We start from the raw sequence: 15,124 nt of genomic DNA, 5'->3' as shown, positions 1-15,124 counted from the left end.
TCCTTTTATGCGCTCTGACGGGAAGCAGCTGCAGCGCCGATTAGATAAGTGCTTTCTTTTTCAGGCTGTCACCTCGCCGGCACTGCTTCTTAGTATCCTTTAATTCCTGACTTCACGTTCATTTTGTTGTTGTTGTTGTTTTTGGACGGGCCCTTTGCTCCTCCGGTGGCTCGCAGGGCTTCGAAATGTCAAGAATGTAAACCGAGTTAAACAGAGGAAAGCGAGATCATAACGATAGCTGTGACTCCGCACCTGTTAATTGAATCTTGTCGTGTCCTTTTAATGTTATATCTATTTCTATCTTTTGAATCTCTTGATTTAGAGACGGGGAAAAAAGGTATGCACACTTCTTTTTCAATAAATATCGGTATGTGTGAATGAGTTTATACATACAGACATTTCTCCACTTTTAAATAATTGAAACGTTCTTGCAGCGACTCTTTAAAAAGTCATGTTTGCTTTTGATTGCCTTATAAATGAGTTGCGCTTTATTTGGTGCAACGCTACGAAAACCCTCTGCGGATCCCCGATCCCTCTCGTACCGTCTTGGCGTGTGTTTACAGCCGAGTCCGCGCATTATTTATGTTCAGCGGCGGCCAAGACGAGCTCTTCCTTTGATGCCGAGATGATTATGTGCGTTTCTACTCGCCGTGAGGGGATTGCGTCTTTTTTTTTTCTTCTCGACCCAAACCGTCGAATTTGAGCGTTTGAAACGACGCGCTCTCCCTTTTGTGCTCCCGTTGTCATGATTCGATTAGCATCGCAAGAGATAAATAATTACTCCTCCGATTGGCTTGTTTTCAACGCATCCAACTCTCCGAAGTGAAAAGCTGGTGTGGAAAAATGGAATCACTCCAAGCTGGGACCGCCCCGACTGAGCGACGAGGCCACGAAGCTGCGGTACGAGAATGGATCAAAAAGTTCAGAGACTGTTCCTGGTGCATGCAAACGAAGCTGTGACCTTTGTGTGTTTTTAAGTTTCACCACTTGACCAACGTCGCCGCCCGGGTCGGACGCAGCGTTTGCGATCGCTGGTCCGGCACCTGAAACGACAGGAGGGAGCACACGTCGAGGTTTGTGAACAAAAAGACATCGCAGGGAGCCAAACCTGATGAGTAGGGGCGATTTGATCTTTTGATTTTTGATTGCCGCTCGTAAATAAAATACAGACACCGTACGATAGACAATGTCACCATTACACGCAACAATAAAAGTGCAGGAAGACTTAACGGAACGAACGACATCTTTCCATTTACAAAAATCTAAATTTCTGTTTTTGAATTACAACTGAATGACGGAAATCCAATGATACAATTAGCAAACGTTAGCACGCTAAGATGACGATGACGACGACGAAGCTCTTCAACCTTAAAGTACCTTTTTTTTTTTTTTTTTTAAATACAAGCCAAGATTTTTCTCAACCTAACCAAGTTGTTTTTGTTAAATGTATTAATCTGTGGCAGACCTCCTGCTGGGAGAACACTCCCGCGGGGATATCAGAGGTTAGCGACTCCGTGCGGTCCTTAAGTTGAATCCACTTGAAAATCACAAGTAACGAAATGATATTGAGCTTCTGTGGCCATGACTGCAGAAATTCAGATCATCCATTGATATTATGTCTCATCCACAGAGCAGCTGTCGTTCTTCTGAAGGATGATTTCAGAGAATAAATGTGGTCGTTGGGCGCTCGCGGTCGGATGATTAACAAAACGTGAACCTTTGTGACAGCCGCGAACGCACCTGTCCATCTCCAACGGCAACGCCGATGACTAAACGCCTCTTATTCGTTGAGCTCCTTTGGAAATGACGAGTGCAGCGTGCCGTCGTTCAGCCGCCGCAGATTCACCGACCGAAGGTTTCGCAGCACTTGGACAGGAATAAACTTTTGTGCTCTCCGGTTTTTCACGGACTCTTCACAATAACTATTCATCTTCATCGCTCTACTAGAGGCAAAATAAACACACACACACACACACACACACACACACACACACACACACACACACACACACACACACACACACACACACACACACACACACACACACACACACACACTGTAGGTGTTAGAGTACCTGTGCTGAGAACAACTCTGTCCTCAGCGAAAAAACACCAAACGTATTCGAAATGTATTTTACGTTTTTCAAATTTAATTTTCCTTTTATTTCAATTGACACCCGACAATGATTTTTAAATATCCGTCCTTCCCTTCGAACAATTCATTAGTAATTGATTGCAGGTTATTGACAGAAAACAGCAGTTTATGTTCTTTCCCCATCTCCATCTCCATCTTCTTCATGAGTTTTTTCCTGCGTTCGCTGCCTTGAGAAGAGACCGTCGGTGTGACTGAGTTCAACTCCATCTGTCAGGTTTCAGTAATAAAGTGGAGAAACGCTCTGCGGACTCTTAATGACACAACTGTCGTTGAATGTAAGATTGGAGGGCAGCCGCCGAGTTTATCAAGTTCATACACGATATACACACACTCGCTCGCCAACTTATCTCTCTTACACACACACACACACACACACACACACACACACACACACACACACACACACACACACACACACACACACACACACACACACACACACACACACACACACACACACACACACACACTTCAAAGCCTGTTGAACATCATTAGGTAAATGCATTCCTTGTTGCTCGCCACTGCAATATCAATGTGTCTTCACTTTGAAGATAAAAGGACTCGAGTGTTTTCTGTCAAAGTGCTGCAGCGACAATACGACCGTCTTCAGTGCGTGAACATACACACTGTCGGGATGGGAACTCCTCAGGCCAACTTGGTCTCCAGTATGATTTAGGCATCAAATTAAAGCCATTATACCTAAATATATAGGTATTGAGTGTTGAGTGAGGGTGGATCAAAAGGTTTCGAGACTGCTCCTGTTGCGCGGGAACAGTGCGCAGCACCGCGATGAGCAGGAGGAAGCTATAAACTCAGTGAGAAAGTATACGAAGTTTCCAAGAGGCCAAGGAAACCCTTGAAATGCGATGAAGCGACGAGCCGGGCGAGGTGTTTCTGAGCGACATTCGCGTTTCGAGCGGAGGCGGAGCTCCACTGTCCAAGAACGAAGAAGGCACGTCAGGTCAGGAGACACCAGGTGGGTCTTCTTGGACGTTGGCGGGAATCGTGCGACCGTGAATTCGTCCCCACAGGGTCAGACCGTCAACACCGAGTTCTACCGGGACCTTCTGAGGCATCTGAGGAGAAAACATTCACTGTAAACCACCTGAACTGTGGCGCCATGGCAACAGGTTTCTCCAACACGACAGTTTCTTGCTCCAAAAAATGCAAACATAGCTTTCCACGAGCCTTATTTGCCACGATGGTCCCTCTGCGACTTTTTTCAGTTGGCCTAAAATCTGACACCGTCTTTGATGTGTGCGCTTCTTCCTACTTTCGTTCACATGCAAACGGTCGCATGCATGCATGACTCTGAACTTGACTGCCACTTGTAAAAAGGTTGGTTTTCATGGCTGGTGATCAGGGCACAGATGCTTCACTGCATAATGTATGCGTGACGGGACTCATCCAAATGTGGATCCTGTCAACTCTGCTCTGCACGCTGCCCACATTCGCCTGCTGTAAATAGACTTCTCACCTAAAGTTCTCTAATCTGATGAGGCAGCATTTGCATTACGGATATTAGGTTGCTATGGCAACTGAGTGAAACATCAGGAACTCAAAAGTAGATGCGAGAGGAGAGCTGCGAACCAAAGTTTCACGTGTCGTGTGGGACTGAAGCCGAATGACAAATCTAAACACTCAGTGCACTTGTTTGTGAGAGCGCAGCGGTTTCTAAATGGAATAAATTGGGATGGATGGCACCTCAATAATTGAACATATCATGGACAATTTTGACTCTCCTCCGTCTCACTGCGTGCCCCTGCGATTTATGCAGCAGGTCCAGAATGAATGCTGATTGCTCATGACTTGCTGCTGATGCTGTGTGGGACCATCAACGCCACAGCTGCCGGAGCCCACTTAGGAGGTAATTATGTTCGGTTTGACTGATGTGAGGCTCAAACGCAGAGACTGGAGCCGCATGTCGATCCATTTAAGGGTCTTAAACGTCTCTATCAGAAAAGCGACGTCTGGTTCATGCTGATGTCTGAACAGAGTGAGACTGGAAGAGAATCTGGTGCTCAGACACAGCGAAGGATCCCCACCTCGTTATTTTGTATCTTTGTTGTTATTTTGTGTATCTGTTGTTATTTTGTATCTCTGTTATTTTGTATCTGTTGTTATTTTGTATCTCTTTGTTGTTATTTTGTGTATCTGTTGTTATTTTGTATCTCTGTTGTTATTTTGTGTATCTGTTGTTATTTTGTATCTCTGTTGTTATTTTGTATCTCTGTTGTTATTTTGTGTATCTGTTGTTATTTTATATCTCTTCGTAGTCGTTTTGTGTCTCTATCAGGTTGTATAACTAACTTTCCATTAAGATTATTATTATTATCACTAAATTTTCGACGACATCCAAAAAGGTGGTCGGATGGATTCAGATCTGCTGTCGTGAAACCGGTTCGACCTCTGAAAAGGACGCGCACGGTCAGCAGCGAAACTCCGAGACGGTGCGACATTCAAATCCGAATCGGTTTGATTAAAACCATCGCCGGCTTCTCTACTCGGCCTGCTCCGTCCGTTGGAAGTACTCGGTATGTTTTATGAAGAATCTCTGATGAAGCCCTGCCAGGTGGGGCCTCGTGTTTGAAAGTGAAAGACTCCTTCTTTTTTTTTTCCTGTTGAGGTGTTTCCTTCCTTCAGATAAAAACATGTGACACCTTCAAGTGGAACATTTTTAAGTTGTTGTGTCAGCTTTTTGAGTAGTTGTGTACAACTAACCAGAGATGTGTAACAGCTGCGTTGTGAATGAATGAGATGTGTGTTACTTCCCAGACGTTGCGCGTCACCAGACGTGTCGTAAGCGGCGCTGCTGAGTGAACTTGTGCAGCTGTGCGTGTCAGCATGGCAGCGCCAGCCCTCTTTTTCACTCGGTGAGTTTCCTGTTCAGCCGTCAGTCGCGCCGCAGCATCAACAACAACAACATGGCCATACGCAGAAAAGACAGCTTCCTCTGGGGGAAAGGTGCGTTTGTTCATCCTTCACTTTTAATCGTCGCTTTATTGTTGCCGCTAAAACAAAAAGAAACTATTTGTTGCTATTTGTGCTGCTAATTGTGTCTTTTTGTGTGTTTTCCTTTTCTATGGAACACATTTTGAAGCTCTTTACTATTGTTTAAGACCCTGTGATACACATTAATGTGTTTACAAAGCAACAACACTGAACTTTTTTTGAACTGGAAATCAATTTCCTGCACAGCAACCATCCAAGAACGAAGGTGAAGTGAATCTTCAATGGTACTCGGAATCAACCCCATTAAAAGAGAAGCAGCTATTTTCAGCTCCTTGCTGTTTCCACTCGGTCACCACTTCTCTCTAAAAAAAACACACAAAAAAAATCCAACTTGTTCTGGTCTGTGAGATTGAGCGTAGGCAGTCCACAGTGTCTACTTACTTTGTTCAAGTGCAATGCCACCATCCTGAACTGTACATGTCCCTCTGCTGATGCTCTTTGCTGATGCTCTCTGCCCCTCTACCCCCACCTCCACCCACACCCTCACCCCTCCCCTACCCCCCCAGCAGGGAGGAGGCAGGCCGACGCGGTCGACATCCACAAGTTCGAGCTGCTGGATGACATTCAGGTACTTCAGTGAATATTTCCCCTCCAAGGTCTTTCATTAAAACGCCTCGCCATTCTCCCGGCAGCCTCAGCGCAGGTTGTTTTTTTTCCTCACAGCAGCACACACAAAAGGTGTTTCATTCCCCAACTTCATTTTTAATTGAAATACGAAGGTTATGTTTTAATTTGAATGTTTTTTTTTAATTGACGAGTCGCTGAGTCCGTGGTGCCTCGGTGCCTCTCTGACGTCGCGGTCACCGCCGCTGTGTTTCTTTTTCAGAAACTGAGGCTGGAGATCAATCACATCGCACCACAGATCCACCCGGCCGAGCCCAAGGAGCAGAAGTGAGCATGAGCACGTTTCTTTCAATGAGTCAGCCTCCTCCTCTTCTTTCAGTAACACTTTGACGCAGTTCGGACTCCCAAACCACAAAGACGATTCATGCAATCAGATTTATTGACACTTAGTTAGAAGTCAAAATAGTTTTGACCTTCATTAAACCTGGCCTCGTGTCTCTAACCCTTTTTTTAGACATAAAAATACTTGACATATGGTGAACTGTGTCAAATATCGAGTTAGATTAATTCAAGTACTTTCAGATCCTTTCCAGCTAGAAAAAGCGCAAAGTTCAAGGATTGTTTTCAGCAGGAAGGTTTTTGTTGTTGTTGTTTCCAGGATGTTCTTCTGAAAAGAACATTTTCTAAAAACATCTTAAGCACGTTACCCCAAAACATTTGTACAATGCTTTCAAAGCACATGGTTATATTCTAAAGTAATAATATTCTGGAGACAACAAAACAAAATAAAAAAAACGAACCTACTGAAAACATTTGAAGATGGAGGGAATGACGAGCTGAAAAATACTTTACAGATGTGATCACAAAATGTTTTTAGAGAATGTTTTCCTACTTTTAAGGTGTTCTGGTAACCCCAAAAAAAACATCACGGGAACGCTGCATAATATTCACAGAAAGTTTTTACAGCAAAATAATTATATTTACTACAAAGAAAGAATGTATATAAAGTCAATAAGAGGCAATGGTGACATATGAATCAATCAACATCACCTCCCGTCCTACTTTAGGGATGCTGTGGGACTATGACTATGAGCACCGCGACAGTCTTAGAAATCAGAATTTGTGTTCATGACACTTTCTGACTTTCACATTTGGACTTCCTGTTGCTTTTGTCGCTGCGTTCAGAGGGCGATAACGTGTCAAGTGGTGGGACGCCGCATTCGGCTAGAACTGTGTTCCTGGCATGTTGACCATAGTTTCTCAGCACTGCTGCCTTCAAAGTCACTAAACTCCAACCCTTCACCGAACACTCCCTTCATCACGAAACAAATGGTCCGAGGGGTTTTCTTTAGTCATTCAAAGATGGTTAACTGAAAAAAAAAGTAAACATTTTGACACGTTATTAATCACAGAGTCATCAAATCCAACTACCGAGGTACACTGTAAAATAAAATAATTCATCTTCAGGTGCAATTATAGCTTCAGAAACTTTACTGAATTTCATTACTCAGCAATTTCAATCTGTATAACTCAGTTCCAGATCACAGTGCACACAAATTTTCCAATAAGTTTAAACATATCTACCAAAGACCAGTTTCACATGCTAAGTCGTGTTTATAACAGAATACACAGTTTCTATCATTTGGCACTTACGGTTTACAAAAATGAGTCCATGGTATCCAATTTCAAACTATCATTCATATATTTGTCATTTGACTGAACTGATTAATAGAAAAAAAAAAAAAAAATCAAAAACAAGTGGTCAAAAAAGATCTCTTGGTGACGTCAAAATTTGGTATTTGCAGCCGTGAATTTAAAAAAAAAAAAAGTATTTAATTTGTATTTGTCCTTTTGTTGCAGCAAAAATGATATGCGGAGCCGGAGATTCCTACGTGGGAAAAAGAAATTCAACATGGCCCCTAAAACTGTAAGTTTAGGTTGAATTTTTGTGTATATAGACAGAAAAAGAGAATTTAATCAACCCTTTAGTCAATTTGTACAAGCAACTTATCACGTAGTCTGAGGTCACGTGAGACGGCATCATTTCCGAACGTTTACCTCGAAGTGACAGCTCCCTCCGGTGGCTGCGGTAATTATGACAGAGGAAGTCTGTTAAGGAGGAGGTCGGGATGGATGGATGGGTCGACAAAACATTTGACTTTGTTTCTTTTAACCGCAACCATGTGACAACCTTCGAAAAGTACATATTTTAACTGACTACTATTATATATGATGCATATAATCTTCTGCTTTTATTGTTAATTACGACGGGGCAAAAGGATGAAGTGAGCCGGTGCTGTTGTGGAGCCAAAAAGTTGGCGTCGGGAGGAGGCCAGGGTGGACAAAACATTGAACTTTAACATGGAGGATTTATTTCTCTGTTTAAACCAATAGTCGATCAAGTTTTTGCGCCTTAACCCAATTAAAACTCTCACTGTATCATTGTGACATCACAATAGAAAAAAAACGCTGCAGGACTTGTAAAGAATATTCAGTATTACCATGGAGACGTCTCTCAGTGTGTACTTGGTGTGTATATTTGGTTCTGACATGCCACGAGTAATTAAATTCATCAGTTTACATGGAAACGCAGTGTTTCTACGGACCCACTTCAGGATCTGAAGGTCAACAGCGAGACGACAGCAGACTCAACTCCGCACACAGCGGATGTGGATTTTAGAGATGCGTGTGTGTGTGTGTGTGTGTGTGTGTGTGTGTGTGTGTGTGTGTGTGTGTGTGTGTGTGTGTGTGTGTGAGTGAGACGAAGTGCAAACTGTGCACAGGCACAGAGAATGAGCTGCAGCGAGAAAAACCACATCCTGTTCCGTGAAGTGGGGCAGAGGCGCCGCCTCCATCTTTTTTTTTTTTCGAAGCTTCCTCTCTGTCTCAGAGTCAGAGGGGGGTGGGGGAGGGTGTGGGGGGAGTGTGGGGGGGTTAAGAGGGTCTTTAAGTGGAATTGGTTTGAAGGACTTCTTAGCAGGAGGGCGCGCTCTGAAGTAAAGGGTCGTATTTTGAAGCCGGGGCTCGAGATGAGGCGATAGGAACCGGCGATATTGACTTCATCTCCACTCATCTCGTGTGTTGCTGATTAACGATAATAACAGTGACGCAAAAGGAGAAGAAACTCTCCTGATGTGTGATGTGACTCAGAGTCAGCGGTAACCGATATGATGTCAAAGCTTTTAACACAAAAGAGAGATTTTATCGTCTGCGTTGTGACACCCACCAAGAAAAAAAACGTTATCATGCGAAGTCTAAACTAGCAGACAAAACACTCCTAGTTTCCAAATACTGATCATATAAAGTCTAACTACCCCCCCCCCTCCCTCCTTGCTGCAGGGTGTCCAATACCTGGTTGAACACGAGCTTCTTGAATGGCGAGCGGACTCGGTGGCGGAGTTTCTCTACAAAGAGGAGGGACTGAATAAGACCGCCATCGGAAACTTCTTGGGAGAAAGGTAGAGAGCCGACGTCAGGAAGTTCTCATTCACAGGAAGACGTCAAGTACAAAAACTACAAGTACAAGGTCCCGGGTACCGGTCGGAGGAGGTTGGATGGAACAAACCCGGGACTTTCACCTCCGGAGAGCCGCATTCAAGTCTGTGATGAAGCAAAAGTTTATGTTGATTTTTATGTTCACTAAACCATCATCTCTTCCTACCAAGAAACCAGGTGTGTTTTTGGTTTCCTGGTCCGTCCACACGAAACGCCAACGTCTTTTTATAAAACATCCATATCTGTTGCGTCGGGGAACGTTTTGCAGGTGTCGGACTAACTGGGAGAGTAAACACACACACGTCGTCCACCGTGTCAAAACAACAGACAAGTTGTAAATATATATATATTTTTAGGACAGCTGCATATTGAAGGTAAAAAACTGGGCCAGTGAGGCCAGATTTTAATTCCCATTTCTGAAAGTTTACTCTAAATAGTGACAGATCTTCGCTCTCGAACAAAACGTAGTGGAGCTGAAATTCTCCCATACGTGAAGCTCCGCCCATTTTTTTTTACACCTGTGCACACCTGGTCAGTCAGTCAGTCAATCAATCAATCAATCAATCAATCAATCAATCAATCAATCAATCAATCGCTGCCTTCAAATGGAAATAGTGACCAATCGTTTACAACGCGGGAAGTCATGCCGCCGCATGCTCGGCGTTCGAGTGATAAAGTCGTAAAAAACTGTTGCCAGGCAACAGTTTCAGCAAGCTAAAAGCACAAGTAACATAATGCAGTAAAATGCAAAGACAGAGAAGGAAAAGATCAAGATTTTCCTCAGACGCTGGCTGTTATCCAAGTTATGAAGAAAAACTCCAAATGAATGAAATTGCAAGATATTAGCTCAACATCCAACGAAAAATGAACTTCCACGACCTCTGAAAGTCTGTTTTCAGGTCGTCTCAACAACACTTCTGTGATTTGAAACCTTAGATTATAAATTTATAAATATGATTTTATTATCTCTGACTGTCACACAGGGACAAAATGCATCTGCAGGTCCTGAAAGCGTTCGTGTGTCTGCACGAGTTCTCCGACCTGAATCTGGTGCAGGCGCTCAGGTTGGTGTTCAATTTCAACTTTCTTTTTTTTTTTTAGCCTTTTTGTTTATTTTCTGATGACTCATCCTTCTCATACCAGTTTCAGTGTGTCTGTCTGTCTGTCTGTCTGTCTGTCTGTGTGTGTGTGTGTGTGTGTGTGTGTGTGTGTGTGTGTGTGTCCACGACTCATAGTGTGTTTGTTTTTCACACCTCTCGTCACCTGGCAGGCAGTTTCTGTGGAGCTTCCGTCTCCCGGGAGAAGCTCAGAAGATTGACAGGATGATGGAGGCGTTCGCGAGCCGCTACTGTGAATGTAACCCCGGCGTCTTCCAATCCACAGGTACCGAGCCCGGCGCACCGTCTAATTATAGAGATCCGGTTCTGCTGCTTTAATTGGAAGGATTGATATAAAAAAAAATTTAAAAACAACCCCAGGAGTGAAGCCTGAGAGACGTTTCACGTCTCCCTTCAGCGATGTGATGTCATTTTTTTTGTTCCGATGAGATAAACAACAGCGCAGCTGCAGACGACTAAAAGTTTTTTTTGTGGGGTTTGACAGACACCTGCTACATCCTGTCTTTCGCCATCATCATGCTCAACACGAGTCTCCACAACCCCAACGTGAAAGACAAGCCCAGCCTGCAGCGCTTCGTGGCCATGAACCGAGGCATCAACAACGGCGAGGACCTGCCGGCCGAGCTGCTCACGGTCAGCGGCTGGATTTATTCATTACTCGGGCCAACCAGAGGCAAAATGGCGGCATCATAAAGTACCCGTTTAAATGATTCCCACGTGAACTGCTGTCGGTCCTGATTACAAAAACTGAAAAAATGGAAGCCTTTCTGTTTTTATTTTACGAGACATGTTGGTCAGCTGCTGTTTGAAAGAAAAACATCAAATCCTTATCATTATGTGTTTCATGGACTGTTTCATTTTCTGCACCTTAAATATTTATTTTTTTACCTATTTTAGTTATTATTTTTTTCAATTATGCTTCAATTTTCAATCCTTTTATTTTGAATCACTTTTCCTTCCACTTATTTTCTTAATAATTATTTATTCCACTTGGTTTGTTATTTTTATCAAGAATAATTATTTCTTATTTATCTTTTCCAATTTATTTATTTTCTCTTTCGTGCATTAAATAATCTTCGAGTTTGTAAAAAAAAAAAAAAAAAAAGTTCAGGAGTCTGCAGCCATGCTAGCAGCTAAATGCTAACGTCAGCATGCTAAAGCAATGTCCCAACGTTGATCACTTCAGTTCGGCGTGCTGGCGGGTTTAACAGTCGCTAACTCGCAGTAGATACAGGAATTGATGCAGGGATTCGATCGACAGAAAATGAATCGACGTTATCCGTGTCAGACAAATCTAAAATCAGGAGATTATGAATAATTCCCTGTTTATCTCCAGTTTGGGGGATTAAAAAAAAAAAGTGTTTCTCTGATCTTCTGCATTTTCCTGCTACGATCCGATAACTCGAGTAAAATGTTTCCAGAAACTGTACGCGAGCATCCGCAGCGAGCCGTTCAAGATCCCCGAGGACGACGGGAACGACCTCACGCTGACGTTCTTCAACCCGGACCGAGAGGGCTGGCTGCTGAAAATGGGTGAGACGACGATGTTCACACGGGAAACACCGAGTCTGCCTCCGTTTAAAAAAAACAAAAACAAATTATTGTTATTATTTTTTGTTATTATCTTGGTTCGAAGGTGGTCGGGTCAAAACCTGGAAGAGGAGGTGGTTCATTTTGACGGACAGCTGCCTCTACTACTTCGAATACACCACGGTGAGTTTCTCTCTGCCGCCGCGTTAAAAACGACAAAAAACACAGAGAAGACGACGACGAGCGTCGCGATTTTAACGTCCCGCCTCTTCCTCCAGGACAAAGACCCGATCGGGATCATTCCTCTGGAGAACCTGAGCGTCAGACAGCTGCAGGACTCCGGCAAACCGGTAAGAGTGTCGCTCGGTTTCAAATCACACACTTCATATCTGCTGCCGTCCGTGAATCACACAGCAGCTGCTGAATGAATTCAAAACACAAAGCGCTGCAAACAGTGAGTCACCCGGCCATCAGGAGGACGCTCAGAATAAACAAAACGCATATGTGCACAGTGGTGACGCCACGTACGTGTGTGTGTGTGTGTGTGTGTGTGTGTGTGTGTGTGTGTGTGTGTGTGTGTGTGTGTGTGTGTGTGTGTGTGTTTTTAACAGTTCTGTTTGGAGTTGTATAACTGCAAAGGACAGAAGATCAAAGCCTGCAAGACGGAGAACAAAGGCCGCGTGGTTCAAGGAAAACACCAGTCGTACAGGCTCAGCGCGGCCGGAGCCGCCGAACGGGACGACTGGATCGACGCCATCAGGTGAGACCTGCTGGGGAGGAGGCGCACGGGGGAAGGAGGCGCAGACATGTTTGTTTGTCAAAAGCAGGGAAACGCACGACGAGAAAGAGCCGATAAACTCGTCTGACCCTTTTCGTCCACTCAAATCTGTCCTCGACCGTTTCTCGGGTTTTCTCCTCGAGTCTCAACCGGTTGCCTGGCAACCACCCAGCGCCAGGAAACAGTCCAATATGTCAACAATTTATTTTATTTATTTATTTATTTTTTACACTATTTGCACATATTTACGAAGCTTTAAGTTTAGTGAGTTTTTAAAAGGTGCCGTTAAGTGGACTCAGCTATGTTTGGACGGAGCTTGTTTTTAAGGGAGAAAGCGTTCACAAACCGGCAACGTGAGCAACGTGAGCAACGTGAGCAACGTGAGCAACCCCACAAAGTGCGCTCCGTTTCCGCTGTCAGACGATAAACTGGAGATAAAAGTTTTCAGCTTCAACGTCTGAAAAATGAGGCCGATGCAAAAAGTGCTTTAAGCTGCAATACCACCGAGTGCCACTAGAGGTCGGCTCGACAACGGCTCTCACTCCATCGACTCCTGTTCAACTTCTCATCAAATACAAAGTCATTAAGTGTTTACCACGAGCTACTATGGTCCCAGCAGCTGAAGTCACGCCTCCTTGTTAGTTTCCCGGCGGTCCGTCTGACCGACGGGCATCATCATCTGTTTGTCAGGTATTTAGACCAATCACAACATCGGATGAACTGAAATTAGAAAATTGTGGGGCTTCTGAAAAGAATTTGACCGAAATTGTCCCAATAGTTTCTAACAGTTTCCGGACATAAATGATTAAAAGAAAAAGTAACAGACAGATGAATCTATAATGAAAACAGGTGTCGGGTGAAGCGACCGCGGAGGAACCGACAAACTGAAACGGTATGACGACTCCTGAAGGTCTCCATTTTTAAACTAAATTTGAATTTTGTTCCTCAGGGCGAGCATCACCAAGGACCCTTTTTATGACTTGGTGTCTCTACGGAAGAGGAAGGTCATCAGCAACACGTCCTCGAAGAACTGAGAGGACCCTGGGCGCGTCTTCACGGATGAATCAGCTTTTATGAAAAATACACCTTTTTTTGTTTTTTTTATGACGTAGAATTCACAGAAATGCACAAATTGGGAAGTGACACTCTTTTTTGGTTTCGCAGTGTGAAGTCGTCACTTTATTTCTGCAAACTGGGCGCACTACCGCTCCGACTTCAGGGGCCGACGACTTCGACTGACTAACATCTGCTCCGGCGGCAGGAAGAAGAAATAGGTCGCGGGTTGTTTCATTTTGCATTATTAGGTTTTCAGGAGCCACAGAGAGTCACAAAACGACAACGACGGCACAGAAAGAAACAAAAAAAGAGACTTAAATGGACCACAATAATATAAAATGACCACAAAAAAACCAAACCGACAACCCCAAAGAGACTCGCGTGGTCATCCGGGAGTTTTCACCTGGTGTTACAGATAGTTATCATTTCCCCATTCGAATATTTAAAGCTGTTTGATTCACATTCATTTATTGCACTGACTAACGGAGCTGTTTAAATGTACAGATTATTTGAATATAACCCTGCAGAGTTTATTTGTAAATGTATTTTATTTTATCCAGAATTCTGCCTTATTACTAAAAAAAAATAAAAAATAGATGTAAATAAAGTTTTAACATCTTTTCAAAATCCAATTTTAACTTATTCTTTTTTAAATGTACAGTATCTTTATTTGTTGAAATATCGTAACGTCAGTGTTTTAAAATAATAATGTATGTACGCTTTAATGACTTTATTATTTTCGTACAATAAACTTTAAATTTCTGACTGAAGGTTCATTTTGGTTTGTCCAGCAGATGGCGCTACATTATCACTCATAACCGAGCGCTTAAATTAACTTCGATGGAGACGCAGACTGCTTTTATCGCTTGTTTCTGTCACGATGGAGCGAAGGAAGAAGTCATGAGTTGTTATCTCCGTGATAATTATCACATTAAAACGGTTTCTGATGTGCAGACGCTTTTCCTGTGTGTGTGTGTGTGTGTGTGTGTGTGTGTGTGTGTGTGTGTGTGTGTGTGTGTGTGTGTGTGTGTGTGTGGCTGCGGGTGTGTGTGTGTGTGTGTGTGCGTGTGGCTGCGGGTGTGTGTGTGTGTGTGTGTGTGTGTGTGTGTGTGTGAGTGTGTGTGAGTGTGAGTGTGTGTGTGAGTGTGTGTGTGTGTGTGTGTGTGTGGCTGCGGGTGCGTGTGTGTGTGTGTGTGTGTGTGTGTGTGTGTGTGTGTGGCTGTGGGTGTGCGTGTGTGTGTGTGTGTGTGTGTGGCTGCGGGTGTGTGTGTGTGTGTGTGTGTGTGTGTGTGTGTGTGTGTGTGTGTGTGTGTGTGTGTGTGTGTGTGTGTGTGTGTGTGTGTGTGAGTGTGTGTGTGAGACAGAGTTGTGGTTTACTTTGAGCAAACGGTCTCACATTCACGCTCACGATGCCTC

At 43.8% G+C, this 15,124-nt stretch overlaps 2 protein-coding genes across 3 annotated transcripts in view; one reads left to right on the top strand and one right to left on the bottom strand.

Annotated features, from left to right (window-relative positions):
* Positions 1–15,124, bottom strand: part of sstr3 (somatostatin receptor 3) — a 56,763-nt gene that overhangs the window by 16,394 nt on the left and 25,245 nt on the right. The gene's annotated exons all lie outside the window — the stretch shown is intronic.
* On the top strand, positions 3,811–14,362 carry cyth4a (cytohesin 4a). Of its 2 annotated transcripts, XM_069716074.1 has the most exons (14): positions 3,811–4,022; positions 4,931–5,119; positions 5,674–5,735; positions 5,994–6,058; positions 7,592–7,658; positions 9,071–9,189; positions 10,210–10,290; positions 10,497–10,609; positions 10,829–10,977; positions 11,766–11,877; positions 11,981–12,057; positions 12,153–12,224; positions 12,486–12,634; positions 13,602–14,362. In XM_069716074.1, the coding sequence occupies exons 2-14, from the start codon at positions 5,080–5,082 to the stop codon at positions 13,684–13,686; spliced, it is 1,191 nt and encodes a 396-aa protein (XP_069572175.1). In that variant the 5' UTR covers positions 3,811–4,022; positions 4,931–5,079; the 3' UTR covers positions 13,687–14,362. The 2 variants fall into 2 exon arrangements, with proteins under 2 accessions (XP_069572175.1, XP_069572176.1); XM_069716075.1 differs by lacking the exon at positions 3,811–4,022 and having other exon boundaries at positions 4,652–5,119; positions 5,677–5,735.

The sequence above is a fragment of the Brachyistius frenatus genome, unplaced genomic scaffold (genome assembly GCF_029030835.1).
Source record: "Brachyistius frenatus isolate BFR_SWC_R1_liver_20210118 unplaced genomic scaffold, ASM2903083v1 Contig_151, whole genome shotgun sequence".
NCBI classification, from domain to species: domain Eukaryota; kingdom Metazoa; phylum Chordata; class Actinopteri; family Embiotocidae; genus Brachyistius; species Brachyistius frenatus.
The sequence above is the reverse complement of the archived record's forward strand: the minus strand, read 5'-3'. Positions and strand labels throughout refer to the sequence as shown.

Coding starts and splice junctions, on each gene's coding strand:
- cyth4a (XM_069716074.1), top strand. CDS start 5,080: ATGGCCATACGCAGAAAAGACAGCTTCCTCTGGGGGAAAG. Junction 5,736..5,993: donor AGCTGCTGGATGACATTCAG/GTACTTCAGTGA, acceptor TTTCTTTTTCAG/AAACTGAGGCTGGAGATCAA. Junction 12,225..12,485: donor TGCAGGACTCCGGCAAACCG/GTAAGAGTGTCG, acceptor TGTTTTTAACAG/TTCTGTTTGGAGTTGTATAA.